Consider the following 15,685-nt stretch of genomic DNA (forward strand, 5'->3'; position numbering starts at 1 on the left):
TGTGGTGTAGACAGTGTGCACCACGATGAGAGACTGACTAGGGTGTTGGATATATTTGAGAAACCTGGGACTTCTCTGAAGAAAGAGCAGTGCACGTTTGCTAGGGATGGGGTGAACTCTCGTGGACATTATATTGCCAGTAAACCACCTCCCTTGTGTAAGCTCATGATGAAGAATGGGAGGTGTGCATCGAGTAAGGAATGCAAGAGTGCACTTCCAGTGAGCAAAAAATAAATAGTGGGTGCTAAGCATCTGAAGCCATTTCACGCACATGAAAACAGTATCATTACCATTATGACATATGCAAGTTGGCTGGGGCTGGGGGGCAGTCCCCACACAGAAAAGAGAAGATGGATGTGAAGAAATTGTGGCTTGTGCATCAAGAGCAATATGGGTGGCATCTTTTTATTCCCTGATTGAAAAATAAGTGCTAGCGGTGTGGTGGGGTGCGCAGTAGCTCTGAATGTATGTGTGGGGCTTGGAATTTATGCTGAGTATGGTTCACAAACCTCTGTTAGATGTGTTCAAGGTGCAAAGTGGGAAAAGAGCAACTCCACGAATCGCAAGGTGATGGTAAGTGCTTCAGGAGTGGCAGTAGCACTTGGAGTATGTTCTTGGGGGTCATGAACTTTGACACTCAAGTTCTGTCTCATATGTCAGTAAGTGACATTGATGTGGTGGAGAAGATGAAGGACGAGGTTGACAAAGTCGGTGTGCATAGTCAACCAAAGTGGCACGGACTTGACTGGCGCATTGAAGGAAACAAAGGTATCAAAGAAAACAAGGCTTTCCTTTGTGCCAGATTATTGAGTGGGTTGTGAGTGGAAGGCCTGCTACAAGGTACTCGAAGGGCAAACTCAAAACGTATGGGCAGATTGCTAATGGTGTTGACATATAAGAAGGGTCTGGTGATACGCGATGGTTTTGTTAGTGACTGCGTTGGGATTGCGGAATGGGGTACTTGATCTTGTGCATCAGGGACTCGTAGGAGTAAGGGCCGTGAAAAAGAGCGTGAATGATGACTTCTGGTGGCCTGGATTAGACATTGTAGTGGAAGATTTGGCAAGGGACTGCAGTGCCTGCATTCTACGCGACAAATCTCAAAGAAGTAGTCCATCGCTGTTGGAGGCAAATGAAGTACCAATGTTGCCATGGTCCAAACCTTACACATAAGCAGACATTCAGAGTTCCCGGGGATTCTCCCATAAATGCCGTAGCTATGGTTGATTATATGTCCAAGTAGCCTGCGGTGAGGGTTGTTGGGAATGTCAAAGCAAAGTGTGTGATGCAATGTGTGAGCGCTGTTTCCTACAGAGAGGGGAACCCAGAGGAAGACGAGGGGCCGCAGTTAGTGTCTATCGAAATAGATACATACCTCATTTTGGTCGGTTTCAAACATATCAGAATGTTCTTGTGCCATCCAAGTATCAATCTTGTGGAACCTCTCAATCGAGTGATCAAAGACCAGTTGCAATTATCCTTTTACAATACCATGAGGCAGAAGGAATCCGTGCTGTGTACCTGCTGTGGGAAATTTGGACTGCTGCCCCCGTGAGCACATGAGTGGCACCTTGCTGGTAGGGAAAGTTGCTGGCTCAGCTCCGGACCAGGAATGGATGGAGCCCAGGGATGTGAATATGGACAAACTGGCTCGCGAGATGGAAGGGAGGCATGCCGTCCAAGAGAGTTCAAGCAAAGACAGGAGGGTTTCATTTTGAAAGACGAAGCGATATGTGGCAGGTATGTATATGAACACGTCTTCTTCTGTGACGTTTCCTTGCCTCTACATTACAATGCATCTTCAGCTGTAGGTTCCTTGGGTAGGCTGGTGCTGCTCGAGGTGGAGAGCTTATGCACAAGAAACAACCTTTCTACATTTCCTTTTGGGTGCTTCACTTCTTTTCCTTAACAATTACAAAAAGGAGTGGAATGGCCCACAAAGCAAAAAATCTAGGTTATTTTGGAGACAGCACAAAACTAAACAACACTTTCCTTGAGTTGATGTGTGCACTGGGTGGAAAGCTCCCTGTCCTACCACAGGAATCAGGTAGGCCCCAGTGTCAAAGTTCTACTTTCTTAGACATTACTACAGTTCACAGTGATGTACCTGATACGAATTCTTTTTCTGTTCCTAGCAAAGAGGTTGCAGCAGCTCAGAATACCAGGTGTGCCTATGTGAAACCAATTAGAATCATTGTGCACCTACTCTGGAATAACCAGTGCATTCACCAGAGAAGAAGAAGAGAAAAGTGTAGATAGGTCTGCGTGGTCATTTGATTAAAGCTTCACGTTGGATTTTGGTTCTGCAAATCTGAATGCAAAGTTTGAACATTCAAGGCCGTATTTAGAGTTTGGGTAACAGGGTATTTTGCCCAGAGTTTGGGTGGCATGGTACCCTGTCCAGGATCTGCCCTGTTTGTGGTGGACTACCCTCTCTGCCTAAGTCCCGGGTTGCCCACACTCTTTTAGAGTCAGGCGAATCATCATGTTTGTGCTGCGGAGTGGAAACCTTTGACTGACAGTGAGACTGACATTGAGCCATTGGTCGAAGTATCTCACACCTTCAGCCCTGTTTAGGGCGGATGCTCCAAAGTGTTTTATTCCTGTTTGAGACCACCAGGGATAGCCTGGCGGTCCCGAATTGAAAAGCAAAATGATGACCCCCCACACGTTGGTAAAAAAAACTTCCAGCGTATGAGCATTTATTTTTTGTGTTTTAGAACTTCAAACTCCAACTTGCTGTTTGAGAGAGGACTCCTTTGATGGAGAGTGTTGGTGGAGTCTAGCAGTAATCTGGAATTGTGGGTGTGTCTGCAGAAGGAAGAGTTGCTGGATTCTCGTGGTAATCTGGAATTGTGGGTGTGTCTGCAGAAGGAAGGAGGATGTATCATCTATCATACTTGAGTAGAGACTTTTTTTCATGGTTTTAGTGTCAACGTGCTGAAGAGGGAGAGAGTGTATTTGCAAATTTTGCAAAGCAGGTATTCTTAAGAATTCTAGTGATTGTGTTTGACGTGATATGAATTCTAGCCTAAATATATCTCTTGTAAGGACGTGACTTTGCAAAGGGATTGGGCTGGATTGAAACAGTGCAGTCTGTTTCCTCTGTTCCCCGCATCCTTTCTGGCTCCATTTCAGTTTGAAAGCGCGCTAACTTAAAGCATTTGATATGTTCACTGGAGACTGCTTGACTTTCCTGGTATGTTGGGGATACTACTGAAGTGACCACTTCTTGATCTCTTGGGCAAAAGACAGATAGCTGCTGCTTTGGAGGTATCTGTCCCTGTTCAGTGCACATAGGCTGTCATCGCTGCTTACAGAAGCAGGCCAAAGAATCACCAGGTATATTAGTTACCCTGGCCTAGACCACTGCATGGGTCATTACTCGTACCAGGCCTAACTGGTGAATTTGCTACCAATCCAAGTTGTCAAAGTAGTGCAGATGAAGGATCACCAAGAGGGGGTACAAGTAAGAAGGCTTGAAATAAGATCTTCCAAAAGAAGTTGTACATGATGAGAATGTGATGTCTGGTAAATGAGTGTATAAGCCTGACTGTCGTGCACACGATGGTGCACAGGAGCGAATGCTGTGGGTTAAAGGTGCGGCTGATGGACACATTATTGATTCTGCAACCCAACGGCCTGAGTTTTAACACAGCCTTCACCATCCGCCCAATAGTTGGCTGCGCCGACTCTATTGTTCATTTTGGCTGAAATTGTAATGCTTAAATCACTGTATTTACAAAAAACAATGTGGAGTGCGCTGTAGGAGTGATTGCATACAGACCTGCTAACTTTTTCACCGTGTGAGGAGGGGGTGGGGCTAAGCACTGCCCGAGGCACTTGAAAATTCTCTGCCTCCAAGCACTCACCACCCACCCCACCCCATTTTCCACCTTGACACCACAAAAAACAAAGCTTTCGAGGCTGCCGTCGATGTCCTGTGGAGTTTTCACACTTCGTAATGGACATAGGCTGTGCAGAACCTCAGATCAATAGCTGAAACCATCTGCAGGGATTTCCAGCTAATTGTGTGCACATCATATGATATCAGCTCCTCACCGTGTGAAGGGAAACACATGGTGCCGCCGTGTGAGTTGGAAGGTCTGTTTTCTAGTAGATTGAAACATGTCAAATGGTGAAAAATTACTGCATCAAAACATAAATGGGGTGTGTCAGGATACATTGCAGCAAATGATTGAAGGGCGGAACGTCATAACCCTGTGGGATGAATGTGGTGCCCTCTTACATGAGAATTCCCAGACACCTTGGTAATATTTAGAATATTTAGCCAGTCAGTGGGTTTTAAATGTTCCTCAAATCCATGGACACCTAAACACGGTGTCCTAATGAAGTACTGAATCCAAACGACGCTAGCAGGAAGAGCAGGGCCTGGACCTTAGAAAAACTGCTAGAACTGAAAGTAAGTTGAGATATGTTCTTACCTGGGAAGAGTGACAGATGTTTGTTCCTCACGGTGGAATTAACTTGAAAAAACTCTTCCTTTCTGTGTTTTATTTTTGAGGCATGGTGGGAATGCTGTAGTGACTGGGGTCCTACATAGCAAGGAGTTAATGAAAATCATAAAAGGAACACTAAACAGGAAACTCAAGGAGATGTTAGTAGCCAAAAACAGAGAACCTATCCCACATGAAGTATGGACCATTGCTTTTCCCAGTTAAGAGCTGAGATACAACACCCAGCACTCTCTTGTCTCACCCAAATTCTGGTCTCATCCAAATTCTCATTGATGATGGGTGGCAAAAGGTTCTTGGTTTCAGCCCCTAAACGCTTACATTTTCTTCTGCATAATTTTAGAGAGAAACAAAAGCACTTCCCTTTTAAGTAAAATCAATTTGGGTCTAAAAGCTAAGTTTACTTTCTGTTCCTTCCACTGTCTTCAGTGCAAGGGTGCGGAAGGGCACACCAGGGATAGCAACTGTTACCCCTGGGTATTCCTAATTGAGATCCCTGCCACACTGCCCTGCAATGCAGTACACCAAACTGCCTACTCGTTGAGACGAGGCTCAAGATCAAAGTAAGCTGCCTCTTTTACAAACCTGCCCGCTTACCTCACTGCCTTACTGACCGTCTCATGGTTTACATGGCCTCAAGAGGAGGAGTCCTTCCCACTTGGAACAATGGACCAGAATTACTAACGCTTTGTTACAAAAACCCAACGCAGATCAGGAGTTGCACTGCTTTGCATTACTTTGCATCAAGGGGGCATTACATTCAGAGGGTGGTACATGGGCATTCTCATGCAACCACCCATGAGTTTTGATGTGGATCTCTACAAACCTTAGGTAGATAGCTGGGCTAAAATTGTAACTCTACTCAAGGCAAGAGAAATGTTTTCATTTCTCTTCCGTTTTCCTTCTGTATTGTGCAGCAAACATACAAGAGTCAAAGGGAAGGTTTGTACCGGAAGGGTCCTCTTCCAGTGCAAAAACTATTCCTAATGGAACGCGCATTCTTGCGCTCTGGCGCAAGGGGTTGTGCATTGGCGCATGTCAGCCTAAAGCGCATCAACGCAGGGAGGGAGGAACACAGCAGCATATCTTTCTAGATGTGGCGCTGCTCTGCTCTCTCCCTTTCACACAAGGCAACAACTCTAGTTGCTGCGTTACATTAGGTGAATTTTTGTTAAATCAGAGCCAATGAGACTGAAAACCTCACATGGATGGAAACAGTCATTCACAGGCTCCACAGCAAACACAGAACCCAGAGCTTGTCAGTCTGCTTTCTCAAACCAATCTTCCTTTGTTAAAACTTGTTAGAAGTCTCTTTTCTTACCCACCACAACTGACCCTGGTGCTTCTGTGGTTTATAGTGTGACAGGTGTTACATCCTTTGCTGTTGTGTGTTATATACTCAGTGCTTCCTGTAAAGCACTGGTCGCTTCCTGGGGGAGAAGTGCTATAGAAAAGTATTCAGTAAAATAACTTGGATATCCTTATTATCGATCCTAAACGAGCCTCTGAAGCACAATCTAATTTAAATTCCTCAAGTGCGCTCAGTTGGACGGGTGAATTAAGTCTCACGGAATGTCTTGCAGTCATTGACGTTTATCCTTCACTGAATTCTGCAAACAGCAGGAAACCACTGCGACTGAGTCACAACTGGGGCAACTTGTCGTTTCCAAACGGCCACTCTAGCCAAATACAGTCATGACTTGAATGCACTTCTGACAGTCCAGCAGGCATCTAGGAAACCTCAGGGAGAACTCTTTTACATAACCAAAGGTAAACAAACCAGAGGAGGTGACCACTGGCCAAACTGGCTCTGGGCGCTGGTGTAACAAAGGCCCCCGCAGCCCCCGCGGCCGAGTTCCAGGCCCCCCCCCCTCAGCACAGTACCGGGGCCTTAGAGCTCCCGCGTGAGTGGGGGGAGCTCCGTATACTTTACAGGGGGCCCCCTCACGTTTTGTTACGCCAGGGCCCCTGAGAATAGGGAGAGAAACCTCTTTGAGGCCTTCCGCCAGACCTGGCAAGAGCTATTGAGGATTGCAGTTTACTGTAACCAACACCTAGTGCAGAAATATTCTGGGATCAATTTATAACCATTTTAAATTGTTTTATCAGTAACAAATGTTCTCATTGTTTTCTTTTTTTTTTACATTTGTTTTGTTTACCCAAACATTTCTACGTTTCAGGAATACAAATGAGCCAGGATTTCAGATTGTGCGCTCCTACACATGTAAGTACCCGCACATGTTTTTAAAAAAAAAAAAAAAATATGCAATATTTGATTTTAATACGAAGCAAATAATTTATTTATTACATGACGTGAATTACATAAAGTGTGCATTACAGTAGATGGTTTTCCTGTGCTCTGGTGACAGTTTCTTGTTAAATACCACAACTATTTAGAGGGCCGGCTTTAGGGTGGTGCGGCCGGTGTGGCCGCACTGGGCGGTGACGGAAGGGCGGCACCGACCTCAAGGGGGCGCTGTTTTTAGCAATAACTTACCGTTTAAAAACACCTGCTGCAGAGTTGCTTTTGTGCCCAGCTCTCAGGCAGCCTTAAAAATGTCATGATAGCTTGTGATTAATGTTCCTGATAGAAAGTGACAATGCAGTTTGTCTAGTGGAAGTTTAGACTAGCCGTAAAGTAGCGCAGATGGTTAATATGCCTGCTGCAAAGAACAAATCTGTATTTTATGTGGATAGCTGAGTGGATTAGTAAGGTCAACCTCTACCAGTGCTTTAAAAAAATTAACTTTATGTGAGAGAGGGGCTATGGAGAGATGAGGGGCCCTTTTATCAGGTGTTAGTGAGGGAATCAGAGGAGCAGCTCATATCGTGGGGGTACAAAAAAAGGTTGTCGCACCGGGCTCCACTAGCGCTAAAGCCAGCCCTGACTATTTCTCTCCGATTCATACAACCATACATGAGGTCGTTCTAAGAAAAACCTCTGATTTTCATCAATGACAACAATATTAATTTTTTGTGAGTAATAACTCTTCGATAATATACATTCACTGCTGTGGTTACATACTTGACTGTACATAACATATTTTACACTACGCTAATGAAGACCAATATATGCCCAGTACTTTTATTTGGTGTAATGAAATCTACACAGGCCAGGTGCTGGAATTGTGTTTTTCTAATAAAGTGGCCATAATTTGTTTTCTTCTGTTACGTTTTGCAGTATATTGTAACTGCATTTACATAGCGCTTACTACCGCTGATGAGGCATTGATGTGCTTCACGCCGGGCAACACACTGCTCTGAAACCTAAGGTTTGTCATTAGTCCATGATTATTGGTTGTTCTTGGTGATTGAGATTAGTTTGTAGACTAGTCCATGCTTTTACTCCAGTATCTTTGAAGTTAATTCAATTAGTAGGAGTTAGGAGCTATCGTCACTGGTGGGGTATGTGAGTTCATGCAGAGTTCATGCAGATGGTTGGTGGGATTAGTAGGTGACCTAGATGAGATTAGTTATTGCAAGGTGGCAGGAGTATGACTTTTAAAGAAGGGCACATTGTGATCTTTGAGATGAGATGTGGGTAATATGCAGAAATACAATTATAGATATTGAGGCAAAGATGCACATGACTTAGAATATGCTCTACTAAGAGACAAATCATGCATAGGATGGGAGGTAGGGAGTAACTCATTCAAAGGAAAAAAGAAGAGGAGACAATCTGAAGTTTTAGGTCAAGGTCAGAATTTTCATGCAGGGTTTTAGCAACATAGAGTACATTTTTGAGATAGCATACTCTCTGAGGATGCAAAACTGTAGAATTAAACATCATAATTTTCATGTGAGATAGTGCTATATTAGGGACTTTTGGTAGGTCCAAGAACTAGCCAAACACCTTGTCTACTCCCAGGGTATTGAAAGACCACTGCTTTAGAAAGGAGAGCTGATCAGCTCAGGAGATCCATGCATATTGCGGGCTAGTTTATTGTTGTTGAATTGTTTTAAGAAACGGATAGCTTTCTCGACTTTGACTGTATCGTTTACCAGATGTAATTGAACATAGTACACTGTAAAGGCATTGGTAATGAAGTCGGTGTTTGAGTGTATGCTACTGGATTTGTCTTTGACCACTGTTAACATTGAGCTAGTCTTCTCAAATTTTAGAGAGAAAGCCAACCTTCTACCAGTTCTTTTCTGATGAATTTTTTTCAGTTTTTAGGTTTGAATTAACTTAAATGCTCTTCTGCTTCTGATTTGATTATATCCATATTTTAGGCCTCATAGAGTTTCAAGGTGGGGGAGATCTTTGAATGGCAGAGGAGGGTTTCTAAGTTTTTACATTTTATTTTTCTATACATTGTAATTTTTCACTGATTTATTTATTTTTGATGGCTATTTGAGTAATCATGATGCCAAGTAATGTAGCCTAAAGCATCCCACAAAATAACTGCTGAACTACGTGTCAGTGTTTTCTTTGAGGAATACTTGGATGACTATTCTGTTAGCACATCTTCATTACTGTCTAATTCCTCCAAAGTTCATGCACCAACCATTACTCTTTAATGAACCCATTTTTATGTTTACTGATAAAATAATGATTGGCTTTACAGTAGGAGCAGACATGTTTTGTAGGTGGGTGCCATCTATCATTAGTTAACTGATTCAAGAGTACCTATGGTGAGGTGTGGAAAATAATGTGAATTCCTTGCCTGTAGGGTTAAAGAGGCTTCAGGTATTTCCTAGCTTGTGGGTTTTACAAAGGTTGATTAGCTGTTTATGGGATCTGGCTTGGCAAAACTTGCACGACGACTGTCTGTTTTTGAGGGTTGTATGATGGTTGAAGTTGCCCCCAAATATATTAGCATTTTGGGGAAGAACGGCTATTTTTAAGGCCGAGCGCACAAGCACTTTGACCTGTTGTAATCTATCTGTAGGCCTTTAACCACGCACGCCGGTCACTATCACTCGTTCATGGGCTTGCCTTTCAAAAATCCTTTATCATCATTGTTAAATGCTTTACATTTGTCCCTCTTTGGGGCGGTTTTGTTACTGCCTCGGACACCAACCCTGTTACATAGATAATTGCACGTTTGCTGATACTTTTGACTGCAAGCGTACTTCTTTTTCCTTTTGTGTCTTTCCTTCACGCTCATGCTTATGGCGGCCGTGGCGCTATGAATCGGCTCGCTTATGTCAACTTTTTTACTTTTCATTTTCAATTTATTGGGCAAGAGAAGTCCAGTTAAGAATTTATAATGCTAATAGCTCCAACTCGAGCAAACACAAGACCCATTGCATTGCAAATGCTTGTTTTATTCAGGGCACAACAACACCAAAACTGTGGTGAGTCCACATTGGAGGCATGAATGTTTACAATGTAAAGATAGTGGTTGCCATCTTCCTTCAGTGTCTGCTTTAGACATTATTACAGAGAGACCAGGTTCTTTGGAAATTAGGGTAATAACTGTGTTCTTTTCCTTTACATCTTCAGAGCAGGTAAAGCTCTCAGTCCACCCCTCCTCACGGTATCTTATTTTGGTTTCCTGCAGGAATACCCCATAACTTTTTAGATTGTGGCAATTTTCAGTCACTTTCCTTCTTTTTACTGGGCGAATAATGGCTTTTAAGTTTAGAGACAGGATTTTAAGCTCAGGCACTGGGGTAAGAGGAGGTACGTCTTGGTGGGTGTCTAGGTTGCAATAATGGGTAGGTGATTGGAGTGACCCATCGTGAGAGTAAATTTACAGGAAGACTGATCCCGACTGACCAGGAAAGGGTGGGTCCTGGAGGTAGGTACCCACCAGTGACTTTGGGAGTGTGAGAGTCATGTTGTGTCTGCGATAGATACTATTCTGCCAAAGTGAACGAGAAAAAAAAGAGCTAAGAGGTAGAGGAGAAATTGAGCTAAAATCCAAAGAAATCAGCTCAACCCATTTCCTTTCTCCCAGCCACTACCCACCCCTTAGAACCATATATAAGAAAAAGGAGCAGTGAAGACATCTAAAAACAATTTGAGTTGCTTGGCTTAATATTTTTGCAATACTTCAACGTGATAGCAGCAAGCACTTGAGAGGCTTGAAACATACAGTAAACAGGAATATCAGTACATTTTATGAAGCTGAGGCCATACTATACATGCAAATAGTGCATGAACCGGAATGTTGAAGGTCTTCCGGTGTTCATCGACTTGACTTACCTTGTCGAGACATGACGTGGCCTCTCAGTTTCAAAATCTCTTGAGAATGACACTTCTAGGTCTTTTGAAATCCATTGTTCAAGAAATATGGCCCGGTGTGATTCTTGGACCTACACCTTTCCGAAGGCCAAAGATGTGCGGTCCTCAAGCCTGCTTATTCTGGATTGTCCTTCCATACTCTGACAGTCAGTCCTCTGCATCCTTTCTTGATAGCCGATAATTGAACTTGTAATAGGTCAGCAAACATGTAAAATATAAAAGAGCCAAGACCCAGAGTGCTCGAGGACAAGTCGCAGACTAGAAAAATACTAGCAATGAGCAGGTTTATGTGTGCACCATATGGGAAGCTATTATTTTTGGAAATATTTGGTGCTAAATTGAACTTTACAAATTAATATGAAAGAAGAGATTTCATCATAGGTCATCGCATAGTGTGCTGTCAACTTTCATATTATTTACATATACTTTCATATTACTCACCATCTTTTTTTGTAGGTGAAATTTTACTTTTAAATATAGTCTTTACTACAGCAGGGCTTTAGTATTCAATAGTGCCTGTTAAAAATAAATCACGGTTGATGTCTTGTGTATAAATAGCCTTTGGGAGAAAGATCATTCGCCACCCACTAGAAATATAAATGTATTCCTGCTAGTCTCTGGCGGGGTCAGATTGTTGCCCATTATCATCAGGTAAGTTGTTGGAGATGCGTGGGTCACATCCGGTCCGTTCCCTCCACTCGATGATAAACATGTGCCTGCCTTAGGGCCATGGATGCTCTACTGTGTTACAAGGTAACTTGTAAGAAGACACTAGTCGCACACAGGGATCCCCACTGTGACGCATTAACATACCAGCAGCACCAGTCCTGGCAAATACAGATGCTTTCACACAAGCAGCACCGAGGCCTCAGCATCAGCCCTGGCCGGTTGTACATTGGGCCGCAGCAAAATATTATTTATAGCACGGTGGAATATTTGGGCAGCACCTATAGCATGAATCCGCATCCCTGTGGCAGACAACAACGTCACCCTGTCATATGATGGAAGCAATTACAATGGTCATTTCTTTTCACATAAATTCTGGTGCGATATTCACTGGCTCATGAGTAATGATGCGCAATGTATATCCTGGCTCTAATAGAATTTGAAACTATTGTTATTTTGTTCTAATAGTAGGTTTTCTGATGGTTTTCAGAAAGGCTTTGTTTCACCAGTAGGGTCCATGGGTGTCTGTTGTGTATTCCGTGTGTCCACTGTTTTTAGGTGGTACATACATGTCTGTCCTGCTGCAGCGAACTCACTTTTCTGGGTATTGAAGCAGACTATGAAATGTTGGCTTATTTTATGGCCGCCTCTTCAAAACTGCATATGCGTTTTTTGGTTCTTGTATCTCGGAAATAGGCTGAACGTGCCCCGTTTGGCACCACTCTTCTGAAACACAACTGTGGGAGCAGAGGGCAGATCTCCTGCTTGACGCAGCGCAGGTCGGCATTTTCAAGGCTGCATTGGCAGTCTGGTGCTGCACAGTGCTTGGGCTTTGACATGTACAATTAATGAACCAGGGGAGGTTTCACATCCGTCGATGACTGGCGCGAAGGCCGCCCTGGGCGCTCATGCACGTCACCTGATTCAGCTTTTCTGTTCCCTTTCAGTGGTGAGGTCGGAACAACTTCATCTGCCAGAACCCAGCCATCCAAGCAGGTGAGTGAAACACGCATAAGGACGCTGTGCCGTCCTCTCTCAACTAACAGAGCCACCCAATGAACGCGTGTATACACTTAGCAGAGTGGAAAGAAAAGAGCATTGAATTGTCCCCCCCTGTAGCATCCTCAATATGCTGACAGGAAGCACAGCGAAGACCCCTTGGTGCGGTTTCCTTTATTTAAAAATAAAGTTCCTCTCTGAACAGTTCTCTCTACTTCTGTGAGATCCACGGTAGACTGTACTATGCTACAGAAGTATTCTTTCTCCCTATCCGCTGGGACAGGAAGTGACGTCCAGTACGTGGGGCCATATTTATAGGCTTGTCACTTGTTGTGACGCTCCTGTGGCGCTAAGCACAGCGTCGTATTTACAAGGTGGCTTTTTGTGGTACTTTTTGTGGCTTAACGCCACATTGTAAATACGGCCCCTTCACACGCAGCACTATGCATAGAAGGGGCGTGTAATGGGCGTTGCTGTGGGCGTGCCACAGTAACACCCGTTGCATTTTGACGCTACCTCAGATTTATGAAATTTCGTAAACCTAAGGCAGCGCCAAAATCTAACGCCACCCCCAAGGGTGGCGTTAGCAAGGCGCAACAAGGAGGAATACTTTTATTCCTCCTCGTTTTTTGCTTTTTCTTTGCGTGTCGCATTCTGCATCACGCATAGAAAAAGCAAAATGCCAGAAATTATTGTTTATGTCCGGGAAGGTGTCCCTTCCTGCACATAAACAATCATTTGAAAATTACGCTTTGGCACTTCTGTGTGTGCTGCATTCTGCAGCAGACACAGAAGTGCCAAAGCGCCTTTAGTGATTGTTTATGTGCCAGAAGGGACACCTTCCCACACATAAACAATCACACCCCTCAACACAGACATCCTTGCACGATGGTGCAAGGATGCCTGAGTTGGCGCTGGCAGCTAAATTTAGCGCCAGTGCAGGGGGAAACGCAGGGGTGTGTCGTATTCCCTTAAATACAGCGCATCCCTGCGTTTCTAAAGGGACGCAGTGCTGCGCTGCCAATTTTGGCGTAGCACCGTGCTGCGCTACTTTTCTTTAAATCTGCCCTTGTGGTCTTTCGGGCTATGAGAATCATATACTCCAGGGTCCTAGTGTCTCATTCACGCTGCAATGACTACAACTCACACACATTGTCCTCCAACCTCAATCAACATTTACTTCGCATTTAGGGGCATATTTATACTTGTTTTGTGCCGAATTTGCATCATTTTTTTTAACGCAAATTCAGTGCAAAACAAACTCCATATTTATACTTTGGCGCTAAATTTATGGAGTTAAAGTCATTTTTTGGACGTGGAAACCTACTTGACGTCAATGAGAGGCAAAGTAGGCGTTCCTGTGCAAAAAATTACCATATGGCCTTAGCGCCATATTTATCCCCCATGCTAAAATCACGCACGGGAGTGAGAAGGGGTCAAAAAATGGTGCAAAGTTTGCTTTGCAGCATTTTTTAATGCCTGGGTCAGGGCAGGTGTTAGGGGACGTGTGGGCCTATTTCCATGGTGGAGGGCCTCTTGAGGGCCCCAGGGACACCCCCACCAACACCAGAGGGACAGCGGAGGATGGGGGACCCCATTCCAGGTAAGTATAGGTAAGTACAGGTAAGTATTTTATTTTATTTTTTAAAGTGCCATTGGGGGCCCTGAACGGGGTGCAATGGCCATGCCCAGGGGACCCTGGTCCCCTGTGCTGGCCATTGGGGAGGTGGGCATGAGTCCTGTCTTTTCTAAGACAGGAGTCATGTGTTATGGATGGTTTTGTGTCAGAAAATGACTCTAGGCAGGTTAGAGTCATTTTTTTCACTCTAACCTGCCTAACATAATTTTTGGGTGCAAAACCCCCTTCTTCCATACAGCCAGCCCCACCCGACTAACGTCATTTTTTAAATGGTAGCCTACCCTTTGCACCGGCTTGCACTATTCCATAAATATGGTGCCCGGCTGGTGCACAGAAATGGTGCAAGCCGGTGCAAAACTTTTTGGTGCAAAACTGCGTTAGTGCAGTTTTGCACCAAAAAGTATAAATCAGGGCCTGAGTGTGCTGTATTGAATTAAGAGGCTGCCTTTTTGGCACTCGCCACCTCCTGCACCCCTCTTTCCTTAGAACATACACAATGGGGACTGGTGAGGTGTACGAACATGCACAACTTCTGAATACGTGAATATATGTATCACTGCCTGAAGATCTCGAGAATGATTTTAATTCAGCTGAATGCCCCTCTTTAATCCCATATTATTCAAATGATGGTTAACATTTTACATTGCCTCATGGGACTTTTAAAGGGCATATCACCTGAACTCTCTGTGCCTCGATTGCATTCGTTGAAAAATGACAGCAGTGCTTACAAACATGCTAACCACTAGTATAAGGAGCTAAATAAAAAGATAATGTTCACATCATGATGCTATTTCAATTTTTTTTTAAACGGTGTTACGCTAAAGAGCAATTCCTGGAACATGTTTACGCTTCCTTCCAAAAGTCATTCATCATTTAAATTGTCATTCATGTGCACATTGAAGCGGTTTCATGTAACACTGTTATTACTTCTAGGCTCACGAAAAAGCCCATCGGAAGGGAAGGTGAGTGACGCGTGCCCAGCACGTGCAATCCCAGCCACTTCTATTTGCACTTCTACACCCACTCCCATCAGATGTGCTTAAACTACTGCTTTTCGATATCTGGTGCTCACCTGCCGCTCAGACCTACCCACCAGGGCTCTTTATGGTAGGCGAGTCATAGTGCAATGTCAAACACCCCACAGCCCTGGGCAAACTTGGGCGGCGCACACTGAGATAAAACTGGTCTGACTAGCACAGCCCTGGGTACACTGTTTCATGAGTGCTCGAAATCATTTATTTTTTAATTCTGTAGATCTTTTACATAGTCTCTGCTTGTCTCATTTGAATACTTCAGCGTGCTTTCAACACTTAATAGTGTGGCCATATCAAAATACAAAAATATAACATTCAAGAAAATACAAGCAATTGTAGCAAACATAGATATATATTTTTTCTTTGTATGTGTATAACTCTCTGCAGCAACTGGTATTGCCTCATAGCGCTTGGTGTGTTATGGTGTGGACGCTGCAGTTGCTTACCAGGATGCTCGTGTGCCTTCTCCGATACCTATATCTCTGAGTCCCAATGTCGATATCTCCCAGTGCAGTGTCTTCCAGTCTCAGTATCATCGAGTCCCCAAAGCCACGTTTCCCTGCCCCAGTGCTCTGTTTCCCGGTTCCATCTTCTTTGTTTTCCTGTCCCACGTTTATGTTTCCCTGCTCCAGTGTCCTCGTATTCCTGTCCCAGTGACTTGTTTTCATGTTCAGTCTCT

General features: G+C 44.0%; 1 protein-coding gene across 2 annotated transcripts in view; it reads left to right on the forward strand.

Moving 5' to 3' along the window:
• Positions 1 to 15,685, forward strand: part of LAT2 (linker for activation of T cells family member 2) — a 129,572-nt gene that overhangs the window by 40,332 nt on the left and 73,555 nt on the right. Inside the window, exons 4-6 of one of the 2 annotated variants that reach the window (XM_069226896.1) lie at positions 6,656 to 6,699; positions 12,282 to 12,330; positions 14,906 to 14,934. In XM_069226896.1, the coding sequence (XP_069082997.1) occupies positions 6,656 to 6,699; positions 12,282 to 12,330; positions 14,906 to 14,934 (122 nt within the window). The remainder of the gene's footprint in view (positions 1 to 6,655; positions 6,700 to 12,281; positions 12,331 to 14,905; positions 14,935 to 15,685) is intronic. The other variant, XM_069226897.1, reaches the window with a different exon arrangement.

This window comes from Pleurodeles waltl, chromosome 3_2, assembly GCF_031143425.1.
Source record: "Pleurodeles waltl isolate 20211129_DDA chromosome 3_2, aPleWal1.hap1.20221129, whole genome shotgun sequence".
NCBI lineage: Eukaryota > Metazoa > Chordata > Amphibia > Caudata > Salamandridae > Pleurodeles > Pleurodeles waltl.